At 41.1% G+C, this 17,485-nt stretch overlaps 1 protein-coding gene across 12 annotated transcripts in view; it reads right to left on the bottom strand.

Moving 5' to 3' along the window:
* The window catches only part of DLG2 (discs large MAGUK scaffold protein 2), a gene marked incomplete at its 5' end in the record, with an annotated part of 1,505,837 nt that overhangs the window by 450,974 nt on the left and 1,037,378 nt on the right, over positions 1-17,485 (bottom strand). For all 12 annotated transcript variants that reach the window (XM_084617703.1, XM_084617709.1, XM_084617707.1 and 9 more), the window contains one exon: positions 4,920-5,044. In XM_084617703.1, the coding sequence (XP_084473829.1) occupies positions 4,920-5,044 (125 nt within the window). The remainder of the gene's footprint in view (positions 1-4,919; positions 5,045-17,485) is intronic.

Consider the following 17,485-nt stretch of genomic DNA (forward strand, 5'->3'; position numbering starts at 1 on the left):
TTGTGACAAAAGAACATAAGGGGGAAAGAAAAGGTCACTCAACCATAAGTTATTGAAAATTCTATTTCTTCAAGTACACAGTCTAAACTCAGGACTTCTGTAGCAATATTGCAATGAAGTATTTGCCTTGTAAGTGTAACACTGCTATCTACTGGATGGAAGAAGAACTTCACTGTGGGTCACAAATGACTAATGGCGATTTCTCCCTTAAATTCAAGGGTCAGGACCTGTGCTTCTAGCTTCTCAAGCAGAATGTTCTGTTCCTGTGGTTGCCAGGAAGTTCTGAAGAGCCACAATGCCTAGCACAGTGGCAATAATTAAGTGTTAGTGGCTGTTTTGTTTTTTTACAATAGTTATAAAGGTACAATAAGATCATAAGAATACAATTCAACCTGAAATTAACAAGTTCCCCCTATCAGAGGAAATATAAAGAACTGAGGTCTTTTCTCTCTGGACATTGTTAAACACTCCACGGCTTTCGTAAGATTAGGTGCTCTTCCCAATGCCCTTAGGCAAAATATCCTCTGCACCAGAGGCTGCAGCGTGTGTCTTGCACTGCTTGACTGCTACCCTCAACTCCAGAGACAGCTACATTTCAGTGGTGGTGAATGCAAAAATAGTAGTGGTAAAATATTTGGGATTTTCCCAGGAAAAAAGCACTATGTTAACTGATTATTCCATTAAAATGAATATAATATAAAATGGCTGCTTATTTTTAAAAGACATGTTTCCATTGGGATAAGGGCACTAGAATAGTACAAAGCTAAATTGAGCACTGTACACGGTCATTAAAATGGTGTCCCGGTATATATATAAAAAAAAAAAAAAACCAGTCACCTTGGGCCCAGTCCTGCAAACAGTTACATTTGTACTTAATTTTACATATGCAGGTAGTCCCACTGAAGTCCATAGGACTAATCGCATACATAGAGGTAAACAAGGTTCGGACAAGTTTGCAGGATCATTTGCTGTAAATTGGAGGTCACTTTCAAAATCCCACCATCCGGTGGTCTTTATTCAAATCAATCAAGAACAAAATTGATTACACTTAAAAAAAATAGTGCAAGTGACTTTTGGGGTTTAAGAACAGATAGCAAATTGAGCTCCCTATGTACACAATCAACTCTGCTATATAATCTAAAAAACCTGGAGGCAGAATCTGGGGTAGATATGGACAAAAGGCAAATATTTCATTCTCTATCCATGATCACAAACTCCTGCTCAGAGTTTTCTAAACTGTTTTTCTGTTGGGTACCTGGCACATGGTCATCATTGTTGGCTGTTCCTGCATGTTGTTTTTGTTTTGTTTCTGCAGAGAGGGTGCAATTGATAAACACACTGCTATGTAAAATGTCAGTACCAAAAAGGACAGCTGAGATGACCATGGGACAACTCATCCCTTCAATGACATATCAGCAATGGTCGCTAACATTCCGGAATGTCCAAGTTACAGTGAGATTACTGCTACAGTTCAGACAGAAAAACAGAATTATGCCTTGAAAGGACAGGAGGATTCTGAGGATGGGACAAAAAGCTCCCAGGAAATCTTTAATGAAATAACTCTTAGGTCTTCATACAAGATGGACAGAATCTGCATCATTCACTAGCACTGTAATGCTGAGCAGAGTAGAGGAATATGAACAGCAGGTGATAAATCAGGAATCCTCTTACACAAGTAAAAGCAATAGTTCAAATTCTAAGTGGTAGTGTGAAAACTAGAGCTGTGGAATAAAAGAAATATTCCCACCTCGACTCCCTCCCCAAGAACCTGGAGAATATGGAGTATATGTGAAAACAAATCTGTGGCATTGTGCCCAGATTTTTGCAGTTGAAAACTTGCTTCTTCATGTGAAGTTTCTCTGCCACTTCACTATACAAAAATTAAATTATAGCAAACTATATTAAAAACAAGACAAGATAATGGTGCAGTATGCATGTGAGAGCCTGGAAGGTGAATACAAATTATTATAGATTATGAAATTATAAAAGAGTTTGTTGGGAACTGATGTGGGAAACAACCAAGGAGCTCTGGGCAACTTGCTGAAGTCTAATTAGGAAGCTACGGAGGAGCCTTGAAAAATCTGTATCAGCATTCCTACTACTGAATGTTCCTCTAAAACTGCTCAGGTTTTTACAGATTTTACATAAAGCCAATTTCAATGGAAATTCTTTCCTCCTCCTTCCAAACCACAGAAGCCTAGGTAAATATGTGCAAGCCTCAAAAATCATTCTCAGTGAGGAAGGACAGAGTTTTACTGAAAGCAGCACACTTGCCTGCCCTTCAGATTAAATTGCAACTACAGTTGCATCTAGATAATTTGCACTAATGATGGCAGACCCATTGTGAATGAGTGAAGCTTCCAAATTAGTGAGAAACACAACACCAATAGCACTTTTATCATTTTTAAAAAAACTATAGTTCAATTTGAACTATTTATTTCACAACATGCTAGAAATATTATGTAGTATATTTTATAAAAAAAATTATTTAAGTCTTACTAACTCACTATATCTCTAGTATTAAACCTTTGCTGAGCTGCAGAGAAATACTGCCAATTTTGTTTTTAATATGGATTAAGAGCTGCACTAGTATTCTGCCTTTTGTGGATTTAAAATGTCTCTAAGTATTTTACAACACAACAATTACTAAGAAATCATGAGTTGAGTCCATGGTCATTAATTAACGAAGCAGTGAGTTACTAAATACTTGTTTTCAAATGGCAGTACTTTGTTTAAAGCAAAATTTTAGTGAATCTGTCCATTACAATGGCTTAAATAGCTAAAACAGTCTGTTAAAATAGTTAAACATCTTCACTAGTAGATCTGTTTGGAAATTCAACCGCTAATATATAAATTCTGTTTGGATTTCTTACTATTTCTGGTGAGGTAGTGTCTAGAGGTGAAGGCCCCAATCATGCTGGGCACTGTAACGAGTATCTTGAGTGCCTATTATCATGATTCCAAGTGCCAATGTCTGCTTGTGCTCCCGCCTGCCGGTTCCTTATATCCACTCATTGTCTGCCCTCTTACATGTAACTTGTAAGCTCTTCAGGACCAGGACGGTCTATGTTATGTTTGTGCAATGCCTAGCACAATGGCCCCAAAGCGCTACCATAATACAAATAATTAACGGCGAGAAGAAGCAGTAATAGTGCTGAACATAGCTACTTATATGACAAAAGAAATATCCAAAAGCTGCTTCCCGTGGTTCTATTTTATTAGTAGGAAAAGACTTTGGAAAAAAGATGCATCCTACCATATGTTTTGAATGTAGTGTGGTTTAGGCTCATTTGATCTCCTTTGGCAAGGAATTCTTACAACTCAGACCCTACCACTCAGAACGCTATAGCTACACAGCCTGAGAATTTTATCCTGGGCCTTTCCAGCTACATTTTCCTTCTGATGCATTAGAAGTCTTAAGGCGTGGTTTGCCATCTTTCCAGACTACTGTACTCCTTTCAAGAGTCTGATTTGTCTTGCATTCCCACAAGTTTCACCTCACTTAAACTACTTGCTTACTTACAACATCAGACATAAAAATACAGAAGTGTCACAGCATACTATTACTTTAAAATTGCTGACTTTCTCATTTTTACCATATAATTATAAAATAAATTGACTGGAATATAAATATTGTACTCTAATTTCATAGTACAGTATATAGAGCAGCATAGAACAAGTCATTGCCTGTAGGAAATGTTAGTTTGTACTGACTTTGTAGTGCTTTTTATGTAGCCTGTTGTAAAATTAGTCAAATATCTGAATGACTTGATGTACCCCCTGGAAGACCTCTGCATACCCCCAGGGGTAAGCATACCCCTGGCTGAGAACAGGATATCTACACTGCAATTAAACATCCAGGGCTGGTCTGTGCTAGCTGATTTGGACTGGCAGGGCTTGGGCTGCGGGGCTGTTTAATTGCAGTGTAGACTTCTGAGCTCAGACTGCAGCTCGGGCTCTAGGACCCTGCAAAGTGGAAGGGTCCCAGAGCTTGGGCTGTAGCCCAAGCCCAGAAATCTATACTGCAATTAAACAGCCTCGCAATCTGAGCCCCACAAGCCCAAGTCTGCAGGCATGGGCCAGAGACAGGTTTTTAATTGCAATGTAGACATACGATTCGTGGCTGGCAGATGGTGAGGCATTCATGGAGATAACTGAACACCTTGCAGATTAGGACTAGGACTTTGAATTCAGTCCATAAATGAATGGAAAGCACAAGCACTGGGATGGCGTGTTCATTTTGTCCGTTGTTGCTTAAAGAGGTACACTGCTATATGTTGCTGCTTCCATGTGGCTGCAGCATTCACCGCAAGAGCAATAGCAATAACCTAGCCTGGAGGTGGCAACAGAATACATCACTGTGGTTAGGTCCTCATCTGAGAAGAAAGGCCATCTGAAAATGGAAGAAAGCATACCTCACCGCTGCAGCCAAGGAACGGTAAGGAGTCCCCAAAGGGGAGTGTAAAGGGTAGCTACAGACAGCTGGTTGTGGATCCGAAATTTAGTGCTGCCCAGCTATGACAAGTCAGGGCTGTGCAGGGAAAGACTTAACCTATGCCACTGGAATAAGGTTCCTCAAGTGTGTACGTGTAAGGATTAGGCGTGGCAGAGCTCCACACTGGTATGCCCCTGTCCTGCCCACACAGTGCTCTCTCAAACCAGGTGGGATGGCTAATGCAGAGAAAGAGACAGAGCTACCTCTGGCAGCTTTAGGCCAGCAGGGAATTCCCCTGCACAGAGGAAATTCTTCAGTAACCTTCTCTGGCCACTTTATACTGCTTGTTCAGGCATAGCAAAGAGAAGAATTCAGCCCCATGTGTCTGTCTTCTGTGAAACACCTAGCACACATTTGAGCATTATAAAATAATTAATAATGGTACATTTAGTTTCCAAATGCATGTCATGTAGTAAGTTTTTACCTGAGTCTTCCATCCTCTGCTGCAGCTCCTCCTGGTATAATCTTAGTAATAAATATCCCAGGATCGTCCCCAATATGAGGGTTGTCTGTTCCTCCAGCAATACTGAACCCCAGTCCAGAATTACCCTGGGAAAAGAAAAACAAAAAACTTATCCGCTGCTAGAATTCCTCAGAACTTAGCTGCTGTGTGCGAGTGGCGTCTCCTTGCTTCTCAAAGGTGTCTTTTTTTTTACTTAGCAGTGCCATACTTCCAGGTGTATATGAGTCAGCCAGAAAAAATTCGCTGTCAGCTAAAACAAGGCAGGCTAGAAAAGTACAGGAAGAGTTGCCAAAATCAATGGAAAAACTCACGTAGACTTCTGCAGAAGCAAGATCAAGCTTAAATGTAATAATTAAAGATAAAATTTTCAAAGGCACCTAAGAGACTTCAGAGACCAAGACTCAGTGACATTCAATGAGACTTGCGCTCCTACACCAGTTAGGAGTCTTTGAAAATTTTAACCTGAATGCTTTAATTTCCAGTAAAGCAGCCTAAGAAACAACAGCATCACTACATAAACTGAAACTCTGAATAAAACGGTGGACGCCCTATGCACCTCAGGATGCGGGAGAAGAAAAAAATTAAAATATATTATTTTCTGCTGAAAAGCAACTACTACTCATATCCCAAAAAAATTTTAAATGAGCAATTTTTGGCACACACATTTTCTGCATATTTAAAACAGCAAATGAATTATTTGGAGTAGCCATTGGAATGTATCAGGTAAACAGTCCTTTATTATTACATGTATCTATACCTGCACACACCCACAACCTAGTGTGCCAACCTCCTCTCAATTGCCAGCAATTTTAGAACCTCTTTGAGAATTATGTACTGATTGTTATTGTTTTCAAGTTTAAAATAGTTGTGGTCATAGACATTCTTTTGAAGAGCAATGATATATAAACCTGTGCCCTTTTAGCCTCCCCTCATCTGAGGAATCCAGGCAACTTTACACACATGCATTCAGGCTTACAACAGCCCTATTAGCTACTGCAGATAAATGTACAATTTGTTCACCAAGTGTATGGGGTAAAATATGTTCAATATGCTTATTTTAAACACTTTTCTGATTTTATTCTGCCTACCAGACTTCTGGGGTTTGTTATCGCCAGTGCTGCTTGTAGACACAGATAACTGGCTGCTTCAATCTGAGTGAGGAGAGAGAACTGCTCATCAAACCCACCCAAAACTCTATTTCTGTTATCACATCTCAATTTCTTCTCCTTAAAATGCATTTCAGTTAGGTGGTCAGGAATGAGGTGCACTGGCAGAGCTTTGTGGGGAAGCTTATACATCACTTGCGTACAACATGCCAAGTTCTAGCCAGTGCTAACACTCTCACAAATCTTGGGAGACAGGCCAGTCCTTGCCTACAGACAGCCCCCCAACCTGAAGCAAATACTCACCAACAACCACATACCACACAACAGAACCACTAACCCAGGAACTTATCCTTGCAACAAAGCCCGTTGCCAATTGTGCCCACATATCTATTCAGGGGACACCATCACAGGGCCTAATAACATCAGCCACACTATCAGAGGCTCGTTCACCTGCACATCCACCAATGTGATATATGCCATCATGTGCCAGCAATGCCCCTCTACCATGTACATTGGTCAAACTGGACAGTCTCTACGTAAAAGAATAAATGGACACAAATCAGATGTCAAGAATTATAACATTCATAAACCAGTCAGAGAACACTTCAATCTCTCTGGTCACGCAATCACAGACATGAAGGTCGCTATCTTAAAACAAAAAAACTTCAAATCCAGACTCCAGCGAGAAACTGCTGAATTGGAATTCATTTCCAATTGGATACTATTAATTTAGGCTTAAATAGAGACTGGGAGTGGCTAAGTCATTATGCAAGGTAGCCTATTTCCTCTTGTTTTTTCCTACCCCCCCCCCCAGATGTTCTGGTTTAACTTGGATTTAAACTTGGAGAGTGGTCAGTTTGGATGAGCTATTACCAGCAGGAGAGTGAGTTTGTGTGTGTATGGGGTGGGGGGATGTGAGAAAACCTGGATTTGTGCTGGAAATGGCCCACCTTAATTATGCACATTGTAGGGAGAATGGTCACTTTGGATGAGCTATTACCAGCAGGATAGTGAGTTTGTGTGTGTGGTTTTTGGGAGGGGGGTGAGGGGGTGAGAGAACCTGGATTTGTGCAGGAAATGGCCCAACTTTATTATCATGCACATTGTGTAAAGAGTTGTCACTTTGGATGGGCTATCACCAGCAGGAGAGTGAATTTGTGTGGGGGGGTGGAGGGTGAGAAAACCTGGATTTGTGCTGGAAATGGCCCACCTGATGATCACTTTAGATAAGCTATTACCAGCAGGACAGTGGGGTGGGAGGAGGTATTTTTTCATATCCTCTGTGTATAAATAAAGTCTGCTGCAGTTTCCACGGCATGCATCCGATGAAGTGAGCTGTAGCTCACGAAAGCTCATGCTCAAATAAATTGGTTAGTCTCTAAGGTGCCACAAGTACTCCTTTTCTTTCAGTGTTTCACAGTCATTATTATTTCTTAAGAGATTTGAATGCAATCTGCAAGCCCAGTGCAAATATGTGGTCCTGAATAATTGTTCAATATTGGACTAAATAATAGACAAAAAGGATTTTGGGATATACATATTGTAATACTATTCAGCTAGCTGTAATATTGGAAATGGAACATTTTACAGATATTCTACAAGGGGTTACTAAGCCTTTCTAAAATGGCATGATAAACCCATGATTTAGCCTTTTATCCATTAAGATCAGGTCCAGCTCATTTTACTTTCCATATATTTTATAATATGCGTGATCACACAATGTAGACAACACAGGCTCCCTCTTTGATAATACTTTAAGATACTTTCCCTAAGAGTTTTCCTAACAACATACTGTCAGTGAATGTCCTGATGAATCTTCAAAGTAAAGATGTCATGGAGATCACAGAGGGCCCTTAGACCACTCATTTTTGAAATATGGCCACTCCAGTTTAGATGCAGCATCACCGCAGGTGCCTTAAAGCACCGCTAAAACAGAAAGTAAGCTTTGCTTTTCTGTCAAGTGTCCGGTCGAATTTTTAAGAAGAGCTTAGCATCCGTGGCATCCCGTGGTTCTCAGTAGATTTAATCTTAATCGCTAAAACCTACTCTCAAGAAAAAAGAAAGCGGGCTTGTCAAGGAAGCATGAGAAAGGAATTTTTAGCTGGATCTGCAGCACAAGTGGATACAGTATAAGGTAACACCATGCTTGAAGAGCTTTTTTCAAATAAAGCTTGCTTGTTATGTGGGGTATGCCTAACTGTCACAGCTCGTCACCAAAAGTTCATTGAAATTCTCAGCAGGAAATTATTTTGAAAAGGTTTCACACTTTCAGTGCACTCTCCCTCCTGCCCCGCCCTTTCCCATCTTAGCCACATTAACTTCTCGGCTTTAATAACTATAACAATGTTCACTGTAAGTAATGATATTGTAAACTGCTGCAGGCTTTCCAAGTGAATCACTGCCAGCCCCTGACATTTATCCATAGATGTATGTCAGCTGTATTGCAAGACTATTCTGATTCTGCCTCTTGGAGCAACCTTTGAAAAGAATAGGGCAGCACCCCTTCCTAGCACTTTCAGATCCAGAAAATTGCTAGTAATTAATCTGGTCACAATCCTTGACCTGATCAACAGGATCAGCAAGCTGTCAGACTAGCTTGCTATATCTCTATATACGTTCCTACACATGAAAGTAAATTGGGAAAAGCAAGTGGCCTAGTACAGTAATTTCTTCTTTGTGGTTCTCAAATGAATACTGTAATCTGTGTTGCCAACCTAGAGAGAAATTTTCTCTCTGCACAGGACCTTGCCCATTTCTACCAAGAGAAAACTGACAAAATAAGACATGACCTTCTCCCTCCCCTCAGCTTGCCTTCCCTTCCCCCACTTTCCCTTCTATAACTCTCTCCTTCTACCTAGTCAGATGCAAAAGTTTCTCATCTGCTCTCCTCCTCTAACCCCTCCACTTCTCCCAGTTATTGCATCCCACTCTTCTCTGTCTCTTTCCCCTCACAATACAAGCATGCTTTAGTCTCTCCCATCTTAAAAAAACCCCTCCCTTCATCCGACTTGCCTCTTTAACTACCGCCCCATCTCCTTTTCATCTCTAAACTCATTGAACAAGCTGTTTACAATCACTGTTCATAGCGCCTCTCCTCCAATTTCACCCAGACCCTCTCCAGTACATCTTCCACCCTTGGAATTTCAGTGAAATCACTCTTGTCGAAGTCTCTAATGACCTCTTTCTAGCCAAAGTTCAGAACCAATACTCCATCTTCATCCTCCTTGACCTATCAGCTGTCGACGGTGTGCCTCTTTCTGAAATCTTGTCCTCCCTTGGCTTCTGTGACTCTGTCTTCTCCTGGTTTTCCTCCAATTGCTATAATCGCTCCTTCAACATGGCTTTTGGAGGATCCTCCTCCTCCTCCTCCTCTCCACCAGTTTTCTGTGGGGGCTCATCAGGGTTCTGCCCTGGTTCCCTGTCTCTTCTCATTCTATACTTTATATGCTGGCAATCGCATCTGCAACCACATGTTCAACTACCATCTTTATGAGGGCAACTCATAAGATTTACCTCTCTACTCCAGACCTGTCTCCTTCTGTCCAAATTAAAATCTCAGCCTGTTTCTCTGACATCTCCTTGTGGATGTGTAGTTGCAAGCTCAAGCTCAACATGACCAAAACACAGCTTCTAATCTCTCTCCTTCCTGCTACCTTCTCTTTTTGTCACTGTGGACACCACCCCCATTCTACCTGTCATTAAGGCCTGTAATCTCAGTGTCATCTTCAGCATGGACCTCTCTCTACGTCTTCACATCCAGGCTATAGCTAACTGTTACCAATTCTTTCTGCATAATCTCTCTTTCCTATCCATCCACATAGGTAAAACTCTCATCCAGGCTTTCCATCACCTCAAACCTCAATTACAACAATACCCTTTTCTCTGGCCTTGCCAAATGCAGTCTTGCTCCGCTCAGATCCATTTATAGAATCATAGAATATCAGGGTTGGAAGGGACCTCAGGAGGTCATCTAGTCCAATCCCCTGCTCAGAACATTCAAAATGTTGCTACAAAGATCATTTTCCTAATTTATCACTTTGCCCGTGTCACTCCTCTCTTTGCATCCCTCTATTGGCTCCCACTTCCCTATCACGTGAAACATAAGCTACCTGTCTTCACTTTCAAGATCCGTCATGGTCTATCCCTATACCCTGCATATTTTCTCTTATTTAATATGGAGATGTTGCTCATTTTTTAAATTTTCAAACAATCCCTTTATTTCCCCCATGTTGCCCCTCACATTTCAGAGGAGCTCCCTTAAGCATCTGCAGAGCTACCTCATTATCCTCCTTCAAACTCTCCTTTGCTGTGATGCCTGTATAAAACTTGACAACTGTTAAGCTGCTGGTGTGCTGACATCGCAACCTATCATGTGGGCCATATCGTTTCACTGTTTCCTTGTACTCCCCCCACATCTGACTGTCTTAATCCATCTGTTGCCTCTTGTCTTACACTTAGATTCTTCTGGATTTGTACAGAACATTCTTTGGGTTTTTTTGTCTTTTTATTTAGTTTTGTTCTTTTGTCTTTTTGTTCTGGATTTTTACAGTGCCTACCACAGTGGTGTCCTAGTCTATGACAAGCACTCCTAGGCAAGATAAATAATACATATGAGTTAGCAGCATCTTGAACAGCTAAGAAATGATTTATAAATCATTAGCCAAAAATACACTAAGCCTTAATAAACCTGTACTGTATCTTTACAGAAGACTAGTTATTTCTAAAACTTTCTCAATTAAATAACAATGCCCACATACCAAACAATAATGCCCAAGCAAAGAATGCCCATATGCCAATTTTAATAGGGAACTATCTGAACTCAACTGGAGGGTTAAATCTTTTAATTGTTTCTCTGGGTATCAAGCACTCAAAAAGGTGAAAAAGTAAGGGGGCAAGGGAAATAATCTAAGAAATCCTCTAGGTCTTATTCTCCTCACCTCAGACACTAAGGGTACAGATACACTGCACCCTCTTTCCAGTGGTATGTAGAGAACATACACTGCAAACTCCACTAGTACATCTATAAATAGCAGTGTAGATGGTGAGGTACTGCTGAGGTGAGAAGAGTAAAGACACACCTGAACCCCTAAGGTATTTACCTTACATGGTTCTCTACATTCCCAAGCAGTGCCTCCCCCATCTCCCCCTGCCTCCCCACTACTGGACTTTCCCTGATGCAGGGAAAGGCTCCAGCAGCAGGGAAAAGCTATACACCACAGTGTTGACACAGCCTCGTTTTTGTTGCAGTGTATAGCTACATATACCCTACCCGACACTGCCAGTGGTGTGCAGTGTAGACATGGCCTAAGACAAAAGAAAAAATATATATGTTGTCAAGGTTCCTCCCCCACTCTGAACTCTAGGGTACAGATGTGGGGACCTGCATGAAAACCTCCTAAGCTTACTTTTACCAGCTTAGGTTAAAACTTCCCCAAGGTACAAATTAATTTTATCCTTTGTCCTTGGAATATCCACTGCCACCACCAAACTCTAACTGGGTTTACTGGGAAACGTAGTTTGGACACGTCTTTCCCCCCAAAATCCTCCCAACCCTTGCACCCCACTTCCTGGGGAAGGTTTGGTAAAAATCCTCACCAATTTGCATAGGTGACCACAGACCCAAACCCTTGGATCTGAGAACAATGAAAAAGCATTCCGTTTTCTTACAAGACTACTTTTAATGGAAGTAGAAGTAAATAGAAATAAAGGAATCACCTCTGTAAAATCAGGATGGTAGATACCTTACAGGATAATTAGATTCAAAACATAAAGAATCCCTCTAGGCAAAACCTTAAGTTACAAAAAAGACACACAGACAGGAATAGTCATTCTGTTCAGCACAATTCTTTTCTCAGCCATTTAAAGAAATCATAATCTAACACATACCTAGCTAGATTACTTACTAAAGTTCTAAGACTCTATTCCTGGTCTATCCCCAGCAAAAAAAACCAGCGTACTGACAGACACAGACCCTTTGTTTCTCTCCCTCCTCACAGCTTTTGAAAGTATCTTGTCTCCTCATTGGTCATTTTGGTCAGGTGCCAGCGAGGTTACCTTTAGCTTCTTAACCCTTTACAGGTGAGAGGAGCTTTCCTCTGGCCAGGAGGGATTTTAAAGGGGTTTACCCTTCCCTTTATATTTATGACACATGCACACCTACTGCCTGAGAGAAATACGCATATATTGCATGCAGGATCTCTAAACAAATCAGGAACTAGCTAAAATCGTGGACTTTTAATTAAGATTAACTTTAAGCTTTGCTATTTTATTTTGTATGTCTGGCTAAAACAGACTAGAACTCTTACTCTCCCAGTTCCTCTGCATCTTTATCTTAGCAATTTTTACCCTACTTTCCACCTTTATGTTTGTAAGCCTGCTATAAATTAAACCTCTCCTTCTAAGTCCACTGTTACGCTAATTACACAAGCCCTTCTTCCATTATTTTTATCACATATACCAGTTTAGGACCCAATTCTATAAATACTTTGGGTAGATGAGTAGCTTTACTCACATGTATGGAGAAGGGTTTGTTGAAAATTTTCCATCAAAACTGCTTGTCAATGGAAAAATTGAGATTTTGATAAAATTCGTCTTTTCATTAAATTATCTATTTTCTGTGGACATTTTCAACTTTTAGTTGAAAAACTGAACACACAAATCCCCAAAGATATTTGGTTTTAATTCATGCTTCATGGGAGTTGCAGTTCAAATGTTTCATGCCCACATCCTCTGTGAGCCAAGTTCCTCAACAAGACTACGTTTCCCGTGGTACATGCGTGGCTCATCAAAAAGGGAAATTAAGGGGCCTCACGGGAAATGCAGACCAGCCAGGAAGCTAGGCCCATAGAGAAGAATGGAGGCATGAGGTGTCTGAACTATAACTCCCAGGAGACACCACAGCAGCATTTTCAAATAGAGATCTTTGATTTTCAGACTGAAATGTTCAGCTGAAAATTTTCAGTTTTCAATTTTTTACACCAAAATTCAAAATTTTCTGCATGATAAACGAACATTCTGACCAGCTTCAGACCAGGCCTATTGACTTCAAGGGAACTATTCTTCTGAATGAATATATATGGCTTTAAGACCTTAATCTTGACGACTCCTTTTATGTCCCATAAATTCTTATTGGTCCTAAAATACTGACAGCTATCTTAACACTTTCCATCTGTCCAAATGCTCAGTTATTACTACTTGATTCCTGGCCCTTCCTATAAAAAGGCTGCAGATGGAATTAGCACCTATGATATTTTTCTAATTATTTGCTAATTTTCCCACCTCTTTATCCTAAGACTCAGAAACCTTCCCTTAAATCACACATACACCACACAATAATGGGAGCTACACTGTACTGTTTCAACAAACACTCACATTAGGACTTTCTTTCTTCTAACAAACACTAAAAGACAATATTTAGGATGGGTATAAGATGGTGGGAAGATTCAGAAGCCAAGGGAAGGGGAAAAAACCTCCAAGCATAAGGCGTTTTAAGGCCCTTTCCTCAGGGCTTGTTTTATTATCCACAAAAAGATCACACAACAAAAACAAATCAACCAAAAAAACGCTTGGCAATAATTCCCAGAGACTTTCCCTTCTTTAGCCAGCTGAGAGGGGAGAGAGCACATCCTTCCTCTTAGTTACCCTTTTACCCAGTTTTGACTTTATTTTATATTCTTCTATGAGCAGTCATGTAACAGGCAGGAACCCCTTTATAGGCTGCAGCATCTTTACCTTGTCACTGTGGGATTTTCCAAAGCGCTCAGCCCTAGATTAACTGTTCCCATTGAAGTCAATGTTGAGCACTTCTGAAGTTATTTTTCGAGTGCTCGAGCTGTACAGCATAGAATGGAAGACACCATCCATGCCCCAAGAAGTTTCCACTCTAACTATTATCCTTGCTGTTTCCTCATTTGTCCAGTATAGATAACTAGCTAAAAGCTTTTACAATCCATTTTTGTTACTATGTCCCATTTAGTTACATTTTCTGGTTGAGAGCTCCTTATTTCTGGGAACCTGAATCCCTGTGGTATCAAGCCATTCAGTGTTTATCGGAATACCAAGATAATAAAGCCGGCAGAAAGGACCACAGCCCAGTGGAACTGCACATCGGGGTGGAGCCAGCTTCTCTCCAGGCAAGAGCCAGAAACTCTGTATTTCACAGCACCAAATAGGTATTTTGCACATTCTTATTAGATTTCTCACTACAGTGACTGTCAGTAAGACAACAGCAGGACTAGAAGTGGTCGACTTTTCTGTAAGAGGGAAGATGTAGAGGTATGCGTATAGAAGATTAAAATTTAGAAATGCTCCCTCATAAGGGACAGTATTATGAACATAGGAATTTGGAGATGTGCTCTGAAGGCAGGGGTTGGGAACACCACATAGCTGTGTGCAGCAGCTCACTACAGAAGCTCTCCAGTTTATTTATTAAAGTTTTATTCCTCTCTCATTCACTGGTTTGATATTTAATGAACCCCAAGATCATTACAGTTCCTTGGCCATCTCCCGTTCTAACACTAACCTGTTTTAACCTGCTTAGTATGTGTACGACGATGGGATCACAGATGCAAATCATTCCTGCAGATGAGTTTTGAATATGTATATAAATATCCTCTCATATACACCATTTTTCTTTTATTATGTTTTGCTCAGAGTTCAAGTTTTAAAAACCTGAATAAAGCTGCCTCCTTTTCCTCTAACTCAGAGAGCAAAACTATTTGCCTATTTATCAGTAGGCTCTTGAAGTCTTTTGTACTTTCAACTCTACTCAAGAGTAACATAATTCATGAAATTCTCACTCCTCCCACGTCAGCTGGCGGGTTCCCCAGAGTTGGAGTTTTCAGAGTCTGTAGTTATATTATTATGCTCCATATGGTGCATATTTCCATCTGTCACTGTGCCATTTGTTGTTTTCAAACCCCTTATCAGATTCAGAACATTCACTAGGTAACCACAATTCACAAGATGACAAGAACTTTAATGTTTCTTCTCACTTGCTACCTACAGGCGGGGTTTGAACTCGCAGCCCTGTCTGGGGGAAGTACATGACTCCAGCAGGGAGATTTTTAAAATAGCATGAGGGATTGTTTTTCTTTATTACACATGCAAAAAATGAGAATGTAAACAGCATGTCTAAAAGAATGAACTAAGCCAGCCACCAAAATAAAGTAATCCTTCAGAATGGTGCAAAATGCCAGTTCACTCACTGTTAGGTTCTGGCAGTATCCAGACCCAGTCTATGCAAGAGAACTCCCTTCAGATCTGGTTTCCAAGCCCAAACAAAAAGTTCCCAGCACATTCTAGCAGCTTTTATAGTTACAGAAATCACATAATTCCCCCCTTTAAAAGGGGCTGCACCTTTTATTTCCAGTAATACAATGCAGAAGGAAAGGAACAACAAAGAAAAAACCCTTAGACTGTAAGGCTCCAGAGAATGGATGTTGCTAGTTAAGAATACTCCGCTCAACAAGAACAGTACCACCATCCCTCTACCTCCCCCACACCACAGTCACTGTTCTGAGCTGTGACAACCAAATATGGATGTTTTCCACCTCAATATGCCTCCCTGCTAGGTACTAGCATCCTCCAGGTTACTCTCTGCCTGAGAAAATAATATCCATTATATGTCTTGCAGAAAAATAAGAACAGGGGGAATATGCTACAAAACATGCTGGCTAATGTTTAATTAGAAAGAAAGGAAGATGGAAGGAAATGTTAGAAAAGGACACAGCAAAACACAGATTAATGTTCTTCAGAAAAGGGGGGCAGGAAAGCACTACCCTCTCCATTAAGTCTTCTTAGCACCTTGGGAAAAGGAAAGTTAGAGTTCAGAACAACCTCTCCCTGTAGATAGGCATGTTTGTACCACTCAGGGCCTGCACTGGATTTTTCCATTTGGTCCCAAGGGCCTTCACAATTCCTATGACCACACTACCAAGTATGAGTAAAACAGACCAAGGTAGGGGAAGCAACCACCTAGAAACATAATATCTGGCCATAACTGACCATGAAAATACTTTCACAAGGATTGGAGGAACCGTGCCAGTCAGTCCATAGATCTGTACTGGCTACATTTGAAAGCTTAATATTATTTTTGTTAAAGAGTTCGCAATGCTGTTACCTGCAAATGCTGAAGAGGCTGATATATGTAGGGTGACCAGACAACAACTGTGAAAACACAGGACAGGGGGTAGGAGGTACTAGACGCCTATATAAGAAAAAGTCACAAATAAAAGGGACTGTATAAAAACAGGACATCTGGTTACCCTAGATATATGCCATGGTGTTTGTATCTGGTGCACAATGTCATGGGTTTAAAGTTATCCACATGGTACACCAGAACTCACGGAAGATTGGCAGTAACCCTGGGGGATTTTCATCTTCCTCTGCAGCATGGGGTATTAGTTATTTACAGGTTTAAACTAGTGTAAATGGTGAATTCTCTGTAACTAAGTCTTTAAACCATGATTTGAGGAATTCCGTAACTCAGCCAGAGGTTAGGGGTCTATTACAGGAGCGGGTAGGTAAAGTTCTGTGGCCTGCAATGTGCAGGATGTCAGACTAGATGATCATTCTAGATGTCAGACTAGATGGTCTTTTCTTGACCTGCTGCTCACAAACCGGGAAGAATTAGCAGGGGAAGCGAAAGTGGATGGGAATTCGGGAAGCAGTGACCATGAGTTGGTTGAGTTCAGGATCCTGACACAGGGAAGAAAGGTAAGCAGCAGGATACGGACCCTGCACTTCAGGAAAGCAGACTTCGACTCCCTCAGGGAACGGATGGGTAGGATCCCCTGGGGGACTAACATGAAGGGGAAAGGAGTCCAGGAGAGCTGGCTGTATTTCAAGGAATCCCTGTTGAGGTTACAGGGACAAACCATCCCAATGTGTCGAAAGAATAGTAAATATGGCAGGCGACCAGCTTGGCTTAACGGTGAAATCCTAGCGGATCTTAAACATAAAAAAGAAGCTTACAAGAAGTGGAAGGTTGGACATATGACCAGGGAAGAGTATAAAAATATTGCTCGGGCATGTAGGAATGAAATCAGGAGGGCCAAATCACACCTGGAGCTGCAGCTAGCGAGAGATGTCAAGAGTAACAAGAAGGGTTTCTTCAGGTATGTTGGCAACAAGAAGAAAGCCAAGGAAAGTGTGGGCCCCTTAATGAATGAGGGAGGCAACCTAGTGACAGAGGATGTGGAAAAAGCTAATGTTACTCAATGCTTTTTTTGCCTCTGTCTTCACTAACAAGGTCAGCTCCCAGACTGCTGCGCTGGGCATCACAACATGGGGAATAGATGGCCAGCCCTCTGTGGAGAAAGAGGTGGTTAGAGACTATTTAGAAAAGCTGGATGTGCACAAGTCCATGGGTCCGGACGAGTTGCATCCGAGAGTGCTAAAGGAATTGGCGGCTGTGATTGC

This window comes from Lepidochelys olivacea (genome assembly GCF_965140295.1).
Source record: "Lepidochelys olivacea isolate rLepOli2 genome assembly, chromosome: 1".
NCBI lineage: Eukaryota > Metazoa > Chordata > Testudines > Cheloniidae > Lepidochelys > Lepidochelys olivacea.